At 48.3% G+C, this 18,314-nt stretch overlaps 1 protein-coding gene across 1 annotated transcript in view; it reads left to right on the plus strand.

The window, feature by feature from the left end:
- Positions 1 to 15,271, plus strand: part of PHGDH (phosphoglycerate dehydrogenase) — a 40,987-nt gene extending 25,716 nt beyond the window's left edge. The window contains exons 6-12 of the mRNA XM_006861308.1: positions 5,225 to 5,357; positions 5,824 to 5,972; positions 7,547 to 7,699; positions 11,119 to 11,251; positions 11,967 to 12,097; positions 13,681 to 13,918; positions 14,937 to 15,271. Coding sequence (XP_006861370.1) covers positions 5,225 to 5,357; positions 5,824 to 5,972; positions 7,547 to 7,699; positions 11,119 to 11,251; positions 11,967 to 12,097; positions 13,681 to 13,918; positions 14,937 to 15,091 — 1,092 coding nt within the window. The 3' untranslated portion in view covers positions 15,092 to 15,271. The remainder of the gene's footprint in view (positions 1 to 5,224; positions 5,358 to 5,823; positions 5,973 to 7,546; positions 7,700 to 11,118; positions 11,252 to 11,966; positions 12,098 to 13,680; positions 13,919 to 14,936) is intronic.
- The last annotated feature ends 3,043 nt before the right edge of the window (positions 15,272 to 18,314 follow it).

An 18,314-nucleotide genomic window follows, 5' to 3' on the forward strand; every position in this document is an offset into this window, starting at 1 on the left:
ATGGTGTTGGAGGAGAATATTGAAAGTGCCATGGGCTGTCACAAGAACCAACAGATCTGTGTTGGAGGAAGTGCAGCAGTAGTGCTCCTTGGAGGCTAATATGACCAAACTTTGTCTCTCATAGTTTGGACATATTGTCAGGAGGGACCAGTCGTTGGAGAAGGATATCATATTTGGAAAGGGGAGGGTCAGAGAAAAAGAGGAAGACTTCCAACAAGATGGATTGGCCAAGTAGCAGCAGCGATGGACTCAAGCGTGGTAACAGTCGTGAGGTTGGCCCAGGATCAGGCAGTGTTTCATTCTGCTGTGCATAAGGTTGCTATGAATCGGTACCGACTCGATGGCACCTAACAACAACAACAATCACTTAACAATAGCAATGAGTTGCTTAGGGGGACTCCTGGAGTGGCGCGCTGCAAGATAATGTACTGGACTTCAAGGTTGGTTGGAATCACAAGGTTGACGTTTCAAGTTCACGAGCTGCTCCTCAGAAACACTATACAGGGTAGCTATGAGTCAGAGCATTCTCGATGGCATTCAAAGACAGCAATCACTTAGAAGAGGGAGCAAACCAAACCACTGCTATCGTGTCAATTCTGACACATGGCAACTCTACAGGACAGAGTAGAGCTGTTCATTAGGGTTTTTACAGGAGGAGCCAGCCTCATCTTTCTCCCTTGGAGCAGCTGATGGGACTGAACCAATGACTTTGTAATTAGCAGCCGAATGCCTAACCCATTATATTACCAGGGCAGGGGAGGAGTCCTAGACTCGCTTCCTAGGGAACTTAGTCTAGCAGCTACCCAGCCCCTCCTGGCTATGTGTTTAGGTTGATCGGGATGAGAAGCCTATTCCAAGCCACCTTGGAGCAGTTGCTCATCTTCATGGCACATGTGGGTTTCTGGGTCATTCTGGCAGCCTGCAGAATGATAGTGTTTGGAGTACAAATGCCTTACATTCTAGCATATTCCTTTTTTTAATTTTTTTTAATGTTTTATTGTGAATTATATGATAGTTTACTTGGGAGAACATTAGTTTCAACCAACCAAAGGGTATACCCTGCAAGCCTGCCCCCTACTTCCCACCCCCCCCACCCCCCAAGTCTTCAGCACACAGTTCTTCTCCCTCTCTGGATCTAAAGTCCCCAGCTGCTCCATCACTCCACGTCATCGTCTCTGCCTCCATCTCAGGCATCACTGCTTCTCTGGGTAGGATCCCGCTCTCCACTTTTCTCTGTTGATGGTCCTAGAGGCCTCCGCTCCTAGACTGAAAAGTTAATCACTCCTCTCCTTGCTATAAAATGTCTACCTTTACATTTCCAACCCTCACAATCAGTCCTGATAAAAATTACTCACTATCTAGCATATTCCTTTTATTTAACACTTTTACTTAATAGTGTTGTCACTATTAAGTAACAGAGTTCAGGTGTGGCGCTATAGGATAAGCACTGGACTGGTAACTGCAGGGTCCACAATTCAAACCCACCAGCCACTCTTGGAAACCCTAGACAAGGTTGCTGTGAATCAGAACTAAGTCGACAGCACACAATTAAATAGGCTCAACCCACTCGTGCTGGCATGTCCCCCAGAATGTACCAGCAGATCCAAATCAGCCAGGATCTGAGCTTCGCATTTTCTTATTGGTGTTTTCCATGTGGGAGCAGACCAGCAGTTCAGCAATTCCTTGTGGCCAACGCAGTAGTGAGGAATTGGACTATAGATGACCAGAGAGGTGGACATTGAACCAAAGACACTCAGTTGCCACCACTTCCTTCAGGTCCAGTTGGTGCTTACTGAGGGTTTATAACAACCCTGTGGGTCAGTATTGTTATCCTAGTTTAACACATAATGAAACTGAGGCCCAGGAAGTTTGTACGATATGCTGAAGATAACATGAGGAGGGAGTGCCTGACTTCCGCCTGGCGCTTTCTGTCGGCACCTCTGCCACTGTCTTCATGAATCCCTGCAGCAGGGCACAGTCTCTGTGCATTGCCACTGCTCAGTTGCTCAGTAGGACAGACAGCTCGTCTCTCTCAGGTCCCTGGAATTCTCACTGCCTTGGAGCAGTGGTCCTCCAGCTCTTTGGAAGTGTCTCAGGGACATGTGAGGGGTGGGGAGAAGGCCAAGGGAGTCAGCAAGGGTGGGGTTCTGGTCCTTCAACTCTGCAACTTATAATTTAGTTGTTTTTATATTGGGTAGGTTTGGGAGTGCTAAGAGTTAAATGTTCTGTTGCTAATCAAAAGGTTGGAGGGCCAGATCTTCTCAAAAGTACCTTGGAAATAAGACTTATTTAGCAATTCACTGTTGAAAAATTGGCCACTAAAAACCCTATGGAGCACAGGTCAACTGTGACACACATGAGTTGAAATCAACTCACTGGCAACAAATTTTTGTTTTTCATACTACATTTTTGTTAAAGATTTCACTAAGGGGGAAAAGTAAAAATTTGTTTCTCCTTGAAATCAGAGATGAGGGGAATTTCAGTAGTGGGATAGAACAAAAGAGTTTGATTTCTAAAACCTAAAATGTTGGGTACAGGGTGGGGAGAGGGTTCTCGTCAAAGCTCCTTGCTCTACTCCTTCCACTGCTGAGCCAGTTGGGCCTTGGAATCGACGGGCGCTGCCTCATTTGGTGCTGGGAGAATTCATGGAGGACCCACTGGAGAAATGGGGTTTCTCTGTTCCAGGGGCAGGGATCCAGGTATGGGTGTCTCTTCAGCTTCTCTCTGATGCTCCTCTGTAGCAATGGTCTTTGAATGGTGTGCTTCAACAACTGAGCATTCTGGTGCATCAAGACCCTGGGCAGGTACTTGTCACCTGGACCTGACGACATCCTTCCCATGGTCTCCTTGTGTTAAATATTCTCTTAAGATCTTTCTTTTGCTTGAAACATTTTCTCAATAGTGTTGTGAAATCACAGGTTGTAATTTCGTGAGCTTAATCCACTTATGCTGGCATGTCCTCAGAATTCATTAATAGAGCCACGCCAGCCCCCGCATTCCCTTGTTATATTGTTGTTAGATGCTGTTGAGTCAGTTTGTACAACAGAACGAAACACTGTCCAGACCTGTACCATACTCACAATTGTTAAGTTTAAGCCTGCTGCAGCTACCACTGTGTCAATCATCTCGTTGGGGTGTCTTCCTCTTTTTTTGCTGACCCTCCACTTTTCCAAGCATCCCCTAGTTGAATTCAACTCCTGTGTGCCCTGGCAATCTCAAGGGGGAAATGAGGACAAGGCTGGTCTCAGTCAAGTTCTTTTCCTGAATCTGTAGAGAAAATAAGTTGAGTTGTGATTGTTGAACACTTTGGAGGATACTGATCTCCTCATCCCTTGTACCTGGGCATCTTCTGGCTGGGGTGTGGGCCAGGCTCTTCCTCCTGCCAGGCCCTGACTGTTTCTGGGTTCCTGAGAGCAGAGCAGGCGAGACAGTTCTGTGAACTCACTGGGATGGGCATGGCTTTGTGGGACTTTGTTGGCGTCCTCAGTCCCTCCCCACTCCACATGCAAAAAAGTCCATCTGGATTAGAGATGAAGGCGCCCATTGTCCTAGTCATTCTCAGAGCTACTAGACAAAGGACACTTGTCATAACAAGAGCCGAGATGCTATCTCCTCCCTGGACATTTTATTCCGCCCTCCCCTGGAAGGGGAGGATGATTAAGCTAGGCCCCAGGCCCAGCGGGAGCACTGCCTTGATGCTGTTGACCAGGTGTCCTGGGTGTAGGGGTCACTCTGGGTGCTTGAGGACATTGATGTGTTTGAGATCCTTAGGACTTCTAAGTCTCTGCCCCGCCCCGTTAGTGTTGCTGACATAAATTGAGCTCACAGAGCTCTGAGAAAGGGCTCTTCGGCTGACCACACAGAAAGTAGATAGATCTTTGCTGTTGCTGTCCTCTGTCCACCCACCTATGCTGTCTTGGTACCCTTTTAGGCATTGCCCTTGCTGTGCCGGGGGTACACAGCTGGCATCTCTGTGACTGTCTCTGATATAGATGAGGAGAGGCCTTCATCGCTACAGCCTGCATTCCCCTGTGGGGCTCCCTCTTCCCTGAGAGTCATTGTGCCACCCCTCAGGGGGCAGAGGTCCCCATGTGCACCTGCACCCCGCCCTACCCCACTCCTCTCATCACTTATTAGAATGTAGACCCCTGGAATGCAGGCCACGGACTCAGAACACCTGGTTTGTAGCTACCACTTACTAGCTCTGATCTTGGATACATAATTTAACCTCTCTCTGACTCTGTTTCCTCATCCGCTGAGTGGGGAAACCACAGTGCCTGACCCATAATGAGTAAGTATAGGTAAAACCATCTGGCCACCAGCAAGTGCTTCTTGATTGCTGTCATTATTAACTATGACTGTGCATTCCTCCCTCCTTCTTCAGAGCTTTGTCTTCCCCAGATGTCCATCTTCTCATCATTAGCATCTCATGGCCTGTGGCCAGTTTCATTGGGCTTATATGTACTTTGCTCCCCTGGAGTTTCCCTGTCTGCCTTCCTTTCCAGGAGCTGATCTTGCTTCTTTCTCTGCAGCCTCCCTGGCCAGCTTCAGCCAGGGTTTTTCCTGGGCCCTTCCCATCCACACAGCCTTTCCATGCCACTTTCTACATCTTACTGTCCTTGTTTCCCACCCCAATCAGACTTTCTGTTAGTTAATTGTATCTCTGTGTGGTCTTAGTCACGAAGCTAGGCCTTCCAAGATTCTCTCTTTCCTGGCATGTCAGTGTTGGTATGTTGCCCCTTCCCCTATGACAAGTCTTGGCCGTGTCTCTGACCCTCCTCTGCCACCATCATTGGCTTCCTCCCTGCTGTTTTCCTCACTGTTTAAATAGTTATCCGATCTGCCTGTTTGCTGGACCTGTGAGATGTACAGTTGTAGCTGCCTTCTCTTCTCCCTTTCCTGGTTGTACGTCTTGACCATGTCCTTGTTTCTCAAATGACTAGTCTTCCTCACAGAGGGCACCTGCTTTCTAAGTTCCATCTCATCCAACCACATGTGTTTCTCTTGCATCTTCTGTCCGGTGGTTAAGACTGTGGGGCCTTCGAGGCAGAAAACCCTCCCATTGAATTCTATCTCCATCACTTCCATTGGGTTGTCGTAGGCATTAAACTGGTGTTTGCAAAAGGCTTCGTGTGGTTTTGGACATATGGTAAGTACTCAATAAATGATAACAATCACAGATAATAATGACAATAATGACCCTCCCTTTTTGGCTTCTGATCAGACTATAGGGCACGACCCCATCATTTCTCCAGAGGTCTCTTCCTCCTTCGGAGTTGAGCAGCTGCCTTTGGAGGAGATCTGGCCTCTCTGTGACTTCATCACAGTGCACACACCTCTCCTGCCCTCTACGACAGGTAGGTGTGCTCCCATCTGACAGGGTGGGCCTTCTGTAGATACTAGTGACCATTTGTGGGGAGTTACTCAGGTCCTCTGGACCACGGTGATGGCTCATTACAGGGAAGAGTGATGAGCTAGCTGGAAATGCACAGGGTGTGTGGGCAAGTGTGGTACAACTTGGTCCCCCAGTGAAAACTTCCAGGACCCTGCAGGGCTCTCCGATTCTGGTACCCATTCGAAGCAGTAGTATCTCAGGGACTTCTGGAATGTGTCCAGACCAACCTTTGATCTGGTCCAAATCCAGAATAGGGACTCCTGTCCCAGAGCATCTGAAGGAGGGAGAGGGAGGGAGAGGTGAGATGAAAACATATGGGTGGGGGGCTCTGAGAGCTAGCAATGAGAATGGAGAATCCCAGGTACCATTCCAGCAGGGAACACCCCCCCCCGCCCCCCCCCATACACACACACTTCTTTGTTTTCCAGGTTTGCTGAATGATAGCACCTTTGCTCAGTGCAAGAAGGGTGTGCGTGTGGTGAACTGCGCTCGGGGAGGGATTGTGGATGAAGGTGCTCTGCTCCGGGCCCTGCAATCTGGTCAGTGTGCTGGAGCTGCGCTGGACGTGTTTACCGATGTAAGTTCCTGACGGTCAGTGATGGTGGAGGAGGCAGCGATGAGGATCAGGGAGGCTTCATGCTGGGAAAGCCTAGCTGGCCATAAAATCGCCTTGGCAACTGTTTTTGTGTCCATGGTAAATGGGGAGATGATGTAATAAGAAAACTTTTGTGGTCTGAGGAGACTTTGCAGAGCTTGGTGTGGGGACACTTTCTGCTGCGAGTCAGTTCTGAACGGTTTTTGGCCTGTGGATCTGTGAAACCAAGGATTTGGGGCAAGAGAGAGGTGTAATGTACTGATACTGGTCTTTGATGGAAGAAGACATTGTACCCTGAGGCCCGTTGACTTTCTCTGTCCCAGGGTGTGTGGATAACACTTGGAGTGTTTCCTCAGACCCCAGGATGCGCTGTCCTCCCTATGGGAGCAGAGGCGCTCCACATTCCTCTACAATCCCCTCACACCTGGTAGAATGGGGACAAGTGTGTTCCCACTTTTTTCCTCAACCATTTGCACCCTGCTATCAGAGCTTCCATCCCTCCCAGGACACAGGAAAAGGCAGGGACTCTGGAGGAGGCTGTTGGAGGTTTTCTCGTTCTGATGGTAGACATTAGCTGTGCAGCCTGCACCAGGCCCTGGCCTTCCCGGTCTCAACTTATACTCATAGGCAGCTTGCTCATCTAAAGTACGTGAGCTCTTTGACCGGGGTTCACAGGGCCTTCTGGTCATCATTCAGTGGAAGTTCACAGAGCACCGGGAAGGGGACCCAGATGAGAAGAGGTCCAAGGAGTATTCCCATGGGCAATGAATTCTGCTCAGCATGCAGAAAGGGTGAAAGGGACTCTGGAAGGTGGGGTACAGTGCCTCAGGTGGTCCACCTGTCCTGGTGAGAACCAGGGTGCAGATACCTGTTGTTCGGTGCATGTGGGTTTGACACTTTACTAACAACCCTGTGAGGCACCACACAGCAGAAAGTACTATAAGAGTGCAGGCGGGGAGTGAAAGTCTCAGGGAACAAACCAGCATCACCACCACCACCACCACTGCTTGAGAACATCTGTTAAAGGTGCATGAAACCAGGTGCCATCGAGTTGACTCTGATTCAGGGCCAACCCCTTGTGCCATGGGTTAGTGTCGAATCGTGTTCCATAGGATCTTCAATAGCTGGTTTTTCAGAACTAGATGGCCACACCTTTCTTCTCAGGTAACACTGAGTGAACTCAAACCTTCAACCTTTTGGTTAGCCTCCGAGTGTATGACTCGTTTGTGCCTCCGAGGGACTCCAAGGGTGTGCAGAATCCCCACAATAATGTTACGAAGTAGATAGTACTAACCTTAGAGATTAAGATTTGTCTAAAGGCACAGAGTTGGTAAACAGTGGAACTGAGGTTGGACTCTCGCTTTTGTTGTATCTGCTGTGGTAGAACATTCATGAGGAATCCAGTTATTGAGATGACAGACCACCCAGATAAAGCAGAAGTAGAAGGCAGGACCGACCACTCCTGCCTTCTTCCTCTCACCTCCCCTATATCCTGAGCTGCCTGAGTGGACGTGGTCCATGCATGGCAGCTAACCCAGAGGGTATTGCCTAAACAGGAGCCACCACGAGACCGAGCCTTAGTGGACCATGAGAATGTCATCAGCTGTCCCCACCTGGGCGCCAGCACCAAGGAAGCCCAGAGCCGCTGTGGGGAGGAAATCGCCATCCAGTTTGTCGACATGGTGAAGGGGAAATCTCTAGCTGGGGTCGTAAGTATCACCATGTGGGGGGGCTGCGCCGTCTTGCTCCCATGCGGTGTGCTGACCTGATTGTTCTTTGGCAGCAGAAGCTATGGGAGCTCACTTGAGTCAGTCCTATGTGGGTGGGGGTGGGCAAGAGCAGCCATCTCTAGCCTTCCTGGCAGCAGGAGCCACCAGCTTAGCCCCGCTATATTGTAGCTTTGCTGCAGATTGTGGCTCTTCCCAGGACTGGCCTCTAGAGAAAGGCTCCTTTGTTCTCCAAATAATTTGGGACGAAGCAGTGTTGCTTGGGTAACCACTGGTGCAGTGGGTGGGGGCAGGGTGGGAGATGGCCTGTGTGGAAAGCCCCTTTGCTGAACTTTCAACCATGTAAACTCTTTGAAGAACTCTAGTGAAGGTTCTCTCTGCCCCCAATACGATCCCCTCTTTCCCTTTCCCAAATCGTGAAATAATCTGCCCAGTTTTTGCTTCATTGTTGTAAAGTATATATACACAACATTTTTTACTTGTATAATTCAGTGGTACCGATTACGTTAATCATCAGCACTTTGTTAGGTGCAGACTTGTTAGGTTCTGACTTGTAGCGACCCTATGTGAAACAGAAGGAAACACTGCCCGGTCCTGTGCCATCCTCACAATAATTTGTTACACTTGAGTCCATTCCTGCTGCCAATGTGCTAATCTAAGCCAAACTTGCCACAACCATTAACTCCTGGTGTGGCGCTGTGGGCTAATGTGTCAGGCTACAAAGTTGTTTGAACTGCAAGGTTGGTGGTTCAAGCTCACCAGCTTGGAAACCCAGGGTCGCTATGGGTCGGGATTGACTCAGCAGCACTTAACAACAACAACATTAACTCCAAGCATAAACAATGAATAACCTAAACAATGAATAACCCTTGTCTCCTCTCTCCTGTACTTGCTAATCACTAAAATTCTGGTGTTGATACATTTGCCTGTTTTAAATATTTCATATATGTGGGAATAGCTCCACTTCTTGTCTTTGGTCACATTGCTCATGCCTCTTTCCACCAACTGATCTTGTATTCCAACTCTTATCTCATTCATGCACTCTTCAGACATCTCTTAAACTCCAGGGGGCTGCTAAAAGATCATGGAAAAGATGCATTATCTTTTAATTTCATTTTTCCGTGAATTGTTTGAAACCCCCTCTGTCCAACTTTGTGGGGACACAGAGATGAAAGGCATAGCCTGTCCCTGGTGATGTAGTGACTTAAGTGAGAGACTGATAACTGAAAGAAAGGTTGATGGTTTGAACCCACCAGCCACTCCTCAGGAGAAAGATGAGGCAGTCTGCTTCCATAATCTTGTTGTTAGGTGTCATCGAGTCAGTACCTACTCAAAGCGACCCTATGTACAACAGAACAAAACACTGCTCGATCCTGGGCTAACCTCACAATTGTTGCCACGCTTGAGCCCATTGATGCTGCCACTTTGCCAATCCATCTCGATGGGGGTTAGGCAATTTTAAGTTGCCGCCCCAAAGTAATTGGAAGTCTTATAGGAAGTTTTTGGGAAAAAAAACATTTTTATCACATAAAAAATATCTTTCTCCTTAATTCTTTACTGTGTCTTCCCTAGTTTAGTTCAGCTCTAACCTTAGATACAGATAAACAAAGACTTCCCCAGAGCGCCCCAGCTTATCTGGAGAGAAGACTGAAAACCTCCTTCTATTTGGGAGGTTTGTGGTGAGCAAGTCCTTTTGAGCTCCTTGGTCTGAGAGAAATTAGGCATGGTGCCTGCCTTTGGGGCTTTGTAGCTCAGCATTTTCCGTTACCTGCTGCAGGATCTCAGCCAAGTCCTTGGGCTTGGAGCATCAGCTCTTCTCTCAACAGCTGAGCTTCTCTTGTTCAGTAACTTTTCTTTTCTGTAACCCTACGGAAAGGCTAAAGAGAAACCCTCACCCACACGGATTCTCTTTTTATCCCCTGCCATTTATATCTTTTTGAAATAGGAGACAGAGTCATTCATGTTTTCTTTTCATGACGTCTTGCAGCTGCTTGTTTGATTTGCAAAAAAAAAAAATTCCTGTCTATATTCCTCTGACATAGTTCTCTTTATAAGTTGCCTCAGTAAAAGAGACCAAATGCCTAAATTAACTCAGAACGAAAACTTTTTGAACCACAACACAGGATTAGAATTCTGGCCCCAGGAATAAGCTGGCTTTATTATCAAACCTCTGTTGAAAATCCAGGAGGTCTGATCCCAGACGGAAACTAGGAAGACGTGTGTATTTCCCAGCATGCCTTGTGGTGGATGTCATATGGGTCAATCTCTGTGTATAACATGACAGCCCTCTGCCATTGAGTCAAGTCCGATTCCTAGCAACCCTGTATATGGTTTCCAAGGTTGTAAATCTTTCCAAGAGCAGAAAGCCTCATTTCCCTCAGTGACTGGTAGATTTGAACAGCCGACCTTGCCATTAGCAGTCCAGTGCTTACTCTGAAGCACCACCAGGAATTCTGTGAAGTGTGATAAGATCACCAAAAGTATATAAAATAGCTTTATAACTGTGATGTTTGGTCTTGATGACAAGGTAAACTCATTTTTTAAAAATTAGGAGAAATAATAAAAATAAAAGGCAAATTAGGACTGCCATTCCAGAGAGCCCTACCACCATATAGCCAAGTAATCTGCAAGCACCTGTCTTAGTTGTCAAGAGCAGCTCAGAAATACCACAAGTGTATGACTTTCACAAATTTCTTTCCTTGGTGTAGGAGGCTAGCAGTCAGAATCCAGGCTTTCTCTGTTGGCTTTGGGGACAGATCCTTGTTCATTTCCGATTCTGATTCTTGGTTCCTTGGATGTCACAGGTGGCCTCGCATCTGTCGTCCTTCTTGCTTGCTCAATCAGCTTTTTTATGTCTCAGAAGAAATTGACTCAAGACATGCCCTACACAAAAACTACCTCATTAACATAAAAAAGCGCACTCCCTACTGAAATTAGAACCACAGGATAGGTATTAGGTTTTATAACACAAATTTTGAGGACCATAATTCTGCCCATAACAGTCCAAATGTAACAGTCCAAACGTTTTATGTAAAGACTTGTCTTCTTATTGTACTGTTCAGATGCTTCACCAGCATGGAGTGGGAGAGGGCTGACAGTTCAATAAAGGAGGAACGTGTTCTACTCACCAACACCAACAATTCTGAGTGATCTTAATAAGCCCTCTGTGTTCATTCTTGGCTCTACAGTTCTCATCTGTAGGAACGAGTCATTGAGTTTTTCTTGGTGACTGATGGGCAGTTGTCATCCACCAGGCACCCCCAAAGCAAGGTGGCCCTCTGCCATTTGCTCTCCAGTGGGATTGGGTCGTAGCAATAAGACCTAGATTTAGGGGTGAATTGAGCAGGCATGCCCCAACCTACCTTTTCCTGCCCTCAGCCCTGCTCCCCCTTTCTTTGCAGGTAAATGCCCAGGCCCTTACCAGTGCCTTCTCTCCACACACCAAGCCATGGATTGGTCTGGCAGAGGCTCTGGGAACACTGATGCGAGCCTGGGCTGGGTCCCCCAAAGGGACTATCCACGTGGTGACACAGGGTGAGCTTGGATTTTGCCAACTGCGGTGGATGAACTGGGGACCCAAAGAGGGAGGGCAATGTGGGTGGCCTCAGCACTGCTGGGAGTGTCTGCTGCAGGCCACAGAGCGAGTGACAGACCCAGAGGTGACTTGGGCCCTGGTTTTGTGACTCCATGCCCTATGCTCTGAATATACTTACTATTGAGAGTGAACTCCTGGTGTGGTGCTGTAAGATCAGCACTGCACTGTGAACCACAAGGTCAGCAGTTCAAACCCACCAGCTGCTCCTCAGAAACCCTATACAGGGTGGCTATGAGTCAGAACCTACTCCACAGCCCTTAACAACAACTATTGAGAGTGGGGTGGGGTGGGGTGGGGAGAGGAAGTATGATAAGGTCATTGGGAAAATGGTTTTAATTTTCACAAATCATAGTTTATGCAGTATTTTTAAGATGTGCATTGTTTGGGTCCAAGAGGCAGAACTACCATGTCTCCAGGGGAGGGAGGCCTAAAGCCACAAGATGGCTAAGTTTTGAAGAAGAATTTCTCAGGGCTGCTTTAGAACATTCTGGCTTTCCTGGCTTGGTTCCAGATTGTGCCTCTTCCCTGGCTGGCTCTGAGCCTTCCGGAAAAGAACAGCTGCCCCAGGGAAGTGAGTGAGGAGGTGCCAGTGGCCTCCTGCCCACTCCCATGTTTCTCAACAGTGACCTTCTGGTCATTTCTCTCGCTCCCCAGGAACATCCCTAAAGAATGCTGGGAACTGCCTAAGCCCTGCAGTCATCGTGGGCCTCCTGAAGGAAGCTTCCAATCAGGCGGATGTAAACTTGGTGAATGCCAGACTGCTGGTGAAAGAGGCTGGACTCAATGTACGTGCCCACCCCTGCCCCTTCCTTCCTTGTCTTTGTTATCAGAGCACAGCCACTGCCTGATTCACTGTGTGGAAGCCCCGGGGGTCTCTGAGAAGAGTTTAACATCTTCACCTGTCTACCTCTGAGTGTTGCTGTGGAGATACAGTGAAGCAATCCATGTGAATGTGATTTATGGGCTCCACTGCTCTGGGACAGGGAGGCTATAGTAGTATCCCTGTCTCTGCAGTAACAAAAACATACTGCAAGCAGGTGGCACTGAAGAACACATTTATTTGTGTCTGTTCGGGAGACTGGATGTCCAAATTCAGTGTGTGGTTCTAGGGGAGACCCTTCTTTGTTTTTCGGGGCTTTGTTAAGTGCCATCGAGTCGGTTCCGGCCCATAGTGACCCTATACAGGGTTTCTGAGGAGCGGCTGGTGAGCTTGAACCACCAACCTTGCATTTCAAACGGCTTTGCAGTCTGGCGCATTAATCCACAGTGCCACACCAGAACTCCAGTAGGCATATAGGGGGCTTCAAAAAGGTCATGGAAAAATGGAATTGAAAGATAATGGAATTTTCTCACGAACTTTTTGAAACCCCCTCATGTCTACAGGTTCAGGGGTTAGGATGTCAATGCATATATTTTGGGCACAATTCAATCCTTAACGCCCCCGTTTTATAGCTGAGGAGAATGATAACCAAGCCTGAGTCTTCAGGCAGCATCTGACCTAGTGAGTGCTTCCAGGTGGCCTGGCACACCCTGGCTCTGACTTCCCTTCTAGTGTTCGCAAACCCTGGGAACAAACAGCACACCCCATGCACCCTCTCCTGCCCCTCACAGCTTCCTTTGGCCTGTCGGACTTTGTGTTTCTCAGCCAGTGGGAGCTGGCAGACGCAATAAGCAGAGCGGTAGTAAACCGGCTGCGGTCAAGTCAGACCCCCCGCGTGTGTCAGAGTAGAACTGCTCTACAGGTTTTCTGATTTTTCAGATGTAGATCATTAGGCCTTTCTATTGAGGCAAATTTGTTATTGTTGTTAAGTGCCATCGAGTCGATTCTGACCCATAGCGACCCTGTATAGGGTTTCCAAAGGAGTGGCTTGTGCGCTTGAACTGCCGACTTTGCAGACCAGCACATTAACCCACTGTGCCACTTACACTTCAACCCTTTCAGTTAATAGCCAGTGACTCCAGAGAGCTATGACTTCCCTTAATTCCCAACTCTCTCGTTCCCCACCTCACTACCGCTCGTACCTTCCAACCAGGTCCATTCTGTGCAGGAAGCAGTAAGTGTTAGCAGGAGGGCCAGACTGTGTGAGTGCTTGGCAGACAAGTCTTTCTTCCCTTTTTCCCTCTCCTGTAGACACCCCTCCAAGCCTGTACCGTCACCTGAGATCTCTCTCTTTGTCTTCCCTCTGGGGACCCACTGGCTGTCTCAGAGACACAGGCTTATTTAAATAAGCCCTTGCCCACTGCCCCCTGGCCCTAAACTCCGGAGCATATGGGCTCAGTCCCATCCGTGGGCCATTGGATCCAGGAGAAGGGTGGGCGTGTGATGCAGTGCAGAGGCATAACTGAGATCCTTGCTCTCTTTCCACAGGTAACCACCTCCCATAACCCTGCCTCCCCAATTGAGCAGGGCTGTGGGGAATGCCTCCTGACCGTGACCCTGGCAGGTGCCCCCTACCAAGCTGTGGGCTCCGTGCAGGGCACCACGCCTGTGCTACAGGCAATCAACGGAGCGGTCTTCAGGCCGGAAGTGACTCTCCGTAGGGGCCTGCCTCTGCTCATGTTCCGGGCTCAGCCCTCCAACCCTGCCATGCTGCCCACCATGATTGGTGAGGAGGGGCCTGTGGGGACAGCTGGTGCCCTTGCGGGGCTGGGGAGGGGAGGTTCTGCCCTGGGAATGGGCCCCACAAATATTCTGCTTCTTCTTCGTGCTTCAGAACTCTCTGTATCTGCAACAGACACACTTCCAGAACACTGGGGAATGGGTACTGGACTCAGAGAAGTAAAGTGTCCTATATAAGGTAGCAGAACTGTGTTGGGGGGGGGGGGGTCATCCCATTAAGCTCATTATTTCCATTGTGCTGAGGCAACAGTCACCCCAGAAGTCAGCCCTGACCACAGCAGAGCCTTCTGGTAGCTGTGGTCATCTTGGACCTGCCCCAATGCTGAACTTAGGCAGAGGGTGTGTCCCAGACTTCCATGGGCTTCATTTCATCATCCTTGCCAGATTCTCAGAGGAACTTTTCTTCTGCATTTCCTCCTTGTTAAGGCCATCGATCACTTCCAACTCATAGTGACCCTGCATGGGGTTTCTGAGGAGTAGCTGCTGGGTTTGAATTGCTGACTTTGTGGTTTGCAGTTCAGTGCTGATACAAATCTGCAGTCAGCAATTGAAGAGAGCTGTAGCTAGCTCTGTGTCTGAATCTGTCTTCTGTCTTGCCTGATAGTCAGGATATCCCTGTCTGTGGACATCGAGGGGGTCTTAGCCAGATGAGCTCATTCTTTCCATCTCTGATATCTGTTTTTGTGGCCATCAACATCCTCTGTGCAACAGATGGTGCTGTTTGTTGTAATTTGAGTTGATTCCAGCTCATAGCCATTCTTGTGTGCAGAGAACTGCTCTATAGAGTTTTCAAGGCTGTGACCTTTGTCAGAAGCAGATTTTCCAAGGTGCCTCCTGGTGGGTTTGAACCACCAACCTTATGGCTAATAGTGTAATGCCTAACCATTTCCATCACCCAGAGACTCCAGTTTTGGTCAGTGATGCTGAAGACTTCTTTCACCCCCAGCCTTGCGCTCTTTCTTTCTGTCTGCCCTTTGCCAACCAGGTTTTCTTCTACCCTACAGGCCTCCTGGCAGACGCAGACGTGCAGCTGATGTCCTACCAGACCTCGGTGGTGTCAGATGGGGAGACCTGGCATGTCATGGGCATCTCCTCCCTACTGCCCAGCCTGGAGCCGTGGAAGGAGCACGTGACCGAGGCCTTCCAGTTCTACTTCTAACCTGGCTGCTCATTGGTCCTAGTCTCTGAGGCTTTTCTGAAGAAATCCACTTACTGTGACCAACAGGGAGGGGAGATCCATACTCTCTGAGCTCACCAGGGGCACCAGTAGTGCTCCCACTACAGACCCCATTGAAGCCCTGCAGTGCAGCAATGACACATCTAATAAAGAGCCCACCCCAAACTCTCCTGGTGTCTGTGTCTGGCCATTACCTGGAAGAGCCACCAGAGGGCAGATGTGGGGCTTGGTTTTGATGGTGGGAGTGTGGAGGATTGTGGTCGATGTGTTATAGAACTGATGTGTATGCCCTGCAGATTAGCCTGCTATTTGCCCTTCAAGATTATTCAGAGGCATTTTTATAAGAAGGAAACTCAAGCTATTTTCAGGAACCAACGGTGCTTGTGGTGTGCTATCAAGTCAATTTTGATTCTTAGCAACCCCATGTGACAGTAGAATTGCCCCCATAGAATTTTCTAGGCTGTAATCTCTGTGAGCAAATCAGGTCTTTTTGTTGCAGAGAAGCCTTGTGGGTTTGAACTGCCAGCCTTTTGGTTAGCAGCACCATCATATACATGTATAATAATGAGCATAATTCAATAAACCAGGACTACAGTATGTTCCTGGCAGTGGGCTGGGTACTTGAGGTTAAGTAAAGTCCAGACCCCTTGTCCCTAGGAGCATCCCTCTGGTGGCAGGGTCAGGGGTCCCTGGGCAATGTGGAAGTGCTGTGGTAGGTGTTGGTTCATGTCCAGTTATTAGGATGTGCAAAATACGAACATTGGTATATTCGGTGTGTGTCTCAAAGCAACCTCTCAGACTATTCTGGCTCTCAAACAGATCCTCAGGGTTTGTAACCTTTCACCTGCAATTGGATGCCTCTGGGTGTTGGGTCTCTGGGCTGCCTGGCCAAAATTTGAAGCCCTGCAGAAGGAGTTGTCTCCCCCACAGTCAGGGGTGAGGATGAAGGGCAGGCATATGCCAGCCAAGGCAGTGGAAGGATCTCAGCTAAGACACAGGAAACTCTGCTCCTGGCACCCTTTCAAGCAAGCCTCTCACCACTGACCGATAAGCAGGAGGAAGTGGCCTATAGGATTCCACGTAGTATATGTAGATGTAGAATCCTATGGGATCCAATGAATTTGTTGGAGCTGACACAGTTGGTATCTCATATTTGGAAGGATTTTATAAAGGCATAAGGACATGAGACTATTTGGCAGGGTCACAAAGGAGTTCAGTAAGTGCCATTGAGTCAGTTACGACTCAGGGACCCTGTGTAGGGTTTCCGAGGAACAGCTGGTGAGTTTGAACCACCCACCTTGTGCTTTATCCCACAGCGCCACACTAGGACTCCTCAGTAAGTGCTGGGCAATATTAAACACAAAAAACAACCCAGTGCCATTGAGTCAATTCCAGCTCAGCAACGCTAGAAGACTGGAACTCCATAGGATTTCCTAGGCTGTAAGTCTTTACTGAAGCAGACTGAGCTCAACAAGCAGTTCCCCCTTAGAGCGGCTGGTGGGCTCAAACCACAACCTTTCCGCGGCACCATTAGGTCTTTGAACAGCAGCATTTGATGGTAAAAAATTATTATGAAGGATAGGGTTTGTCCTGAGGGATGAGTCATCCCTACTTGTGAGCATTAGTGTCTGCTTTTGAGATCTGGGCTCAGGAAGCTAGGCACAGGCCAGGTGATTGGTGCTGGCGAGGTGGGCCTGCCACGTTGGTCCCCTCAGCACTGAGATTGGGTGAGTTGCTGGTAGGCACTTGGACAGTGAGCTCAGAGTTCATTCATGAAGACTGCTGTAGTACATACGTTGGAGGAGATGGCCCTGGACATGAACTGCAGGGTCAGCTGTGCTACTTTAGCGGCTCTGTGACCATGAATCCTATTTAACTCCTTTTCTCTTTCCTCATCGATAAGAGGAAGAAAAACACCTCCCACATGGCTGCAGCAGGGATGTAATAAGGTGGTGTATGGGAAGAGCCGAGGGTCCTTGAACACTGGGCTTTCTCATTCTGATGCTTCTAGTAACCCCATGAACCAGGGCCCTCCACTTGCTGTTGTTGCAAGTCACGCTGAGCCAGATCCGGATGTGGGTGTCCTCATGTCACCCAAGCCATCCCCAGGAGTGGAGACATTTCTATGCATCATGTAGCAGATGGGTGATGTTGTCACCTGAGCTCATAGAAAAGCAGACTGAAGTTGAAGTGATCTTGCCTAATATCAGTCAAATAATACTCAAACTCGATTTTTAGCCTCAACCTCCTTCTGCAAAAAATAGACAAACCACATCCCAGAGGTTTGTGGGAAAATAGTAAGAACAATTCCAAAATCATCACTTTCCATTTCCAGAAGTTTTACATCATATTAACTGGAAACTCAGTGCTCGCCTCCCCACCCCAACCCCTATCACCTTAGCCTCTAGTGACCTCTACTAATGTGACGATGCTTTTATCTCTTCTAGATATTCACACCATGCAGTGTTTGTCTTTTTGTGTCTGATTTACTTTGCTCAGTGTAATGTTTTCTAGTTTACGAAGTAATGGCATGAATGAGGGCCTTATTTTTCTTTATGTCGGAATAATATACCATTGTATGCACTTAACATATTTTGTTTATCCACTCACCTGCTACTGAACACTTGGGTTATGAATTGGGCTGCTAACCACAAGGTCAATAGTTCAAATCTACCAGTCACTCCATGAGAATGATGAGGCTTTCTTCTCCTGTAAAGATTTATAGTTTCAGAAAACCAATACAGGGTCACTATAAGTTGGAACTGAATCCACAGTGTATAACCACCACTACCACCATATATGTTGTTAAGTGCCGTTGAGCCAGTTCTGATTCATAGTGACCCTGTGAAGGAGCAGCTGGTGGGTTTGAACCACAAACCTTGTGGTTAGCGGTCTAATACTGATCTTACAGCATCACACCAGGATTCTACCACCATATATGTTGTTGTTAGTGCCATCAAGTTTGTTCTGACCCACTGACTCTGTATAGGGTTTCCAAGGAGTGAGTGGTGAGCTTGAACTGCCAACTTTGCAGTCCAGCTCATCAGCCCACAGCACCATGCCAGGACTTCCACCACCAGATACAACATGGCTAAATTCCCTAATCTAATATTCCTCAGTCCCTTTGCCTGTCACGCTGGCAGATTGTTTGCACGTACAGGGAAGTGGTATCAGTGGACCCTAGGGTAAACTCATAGCAGGACCA

This window comes from Chrysochloris asiatica, unplaced genomic scaffold (genome assembly GCF_000296735.1).
Source record: "Chrysochloris asiatica unplaced genomic scaffold, ChrAsi1.0 scaffold00042, whole genome shotgun sequence".
Lineage (NCBI taxonomy): Eukaryota > Metazoa > Chordata > Mammalia > Afrosoricida > Chrysochloridae > Chrysochloris > Chrysochloris asiatica.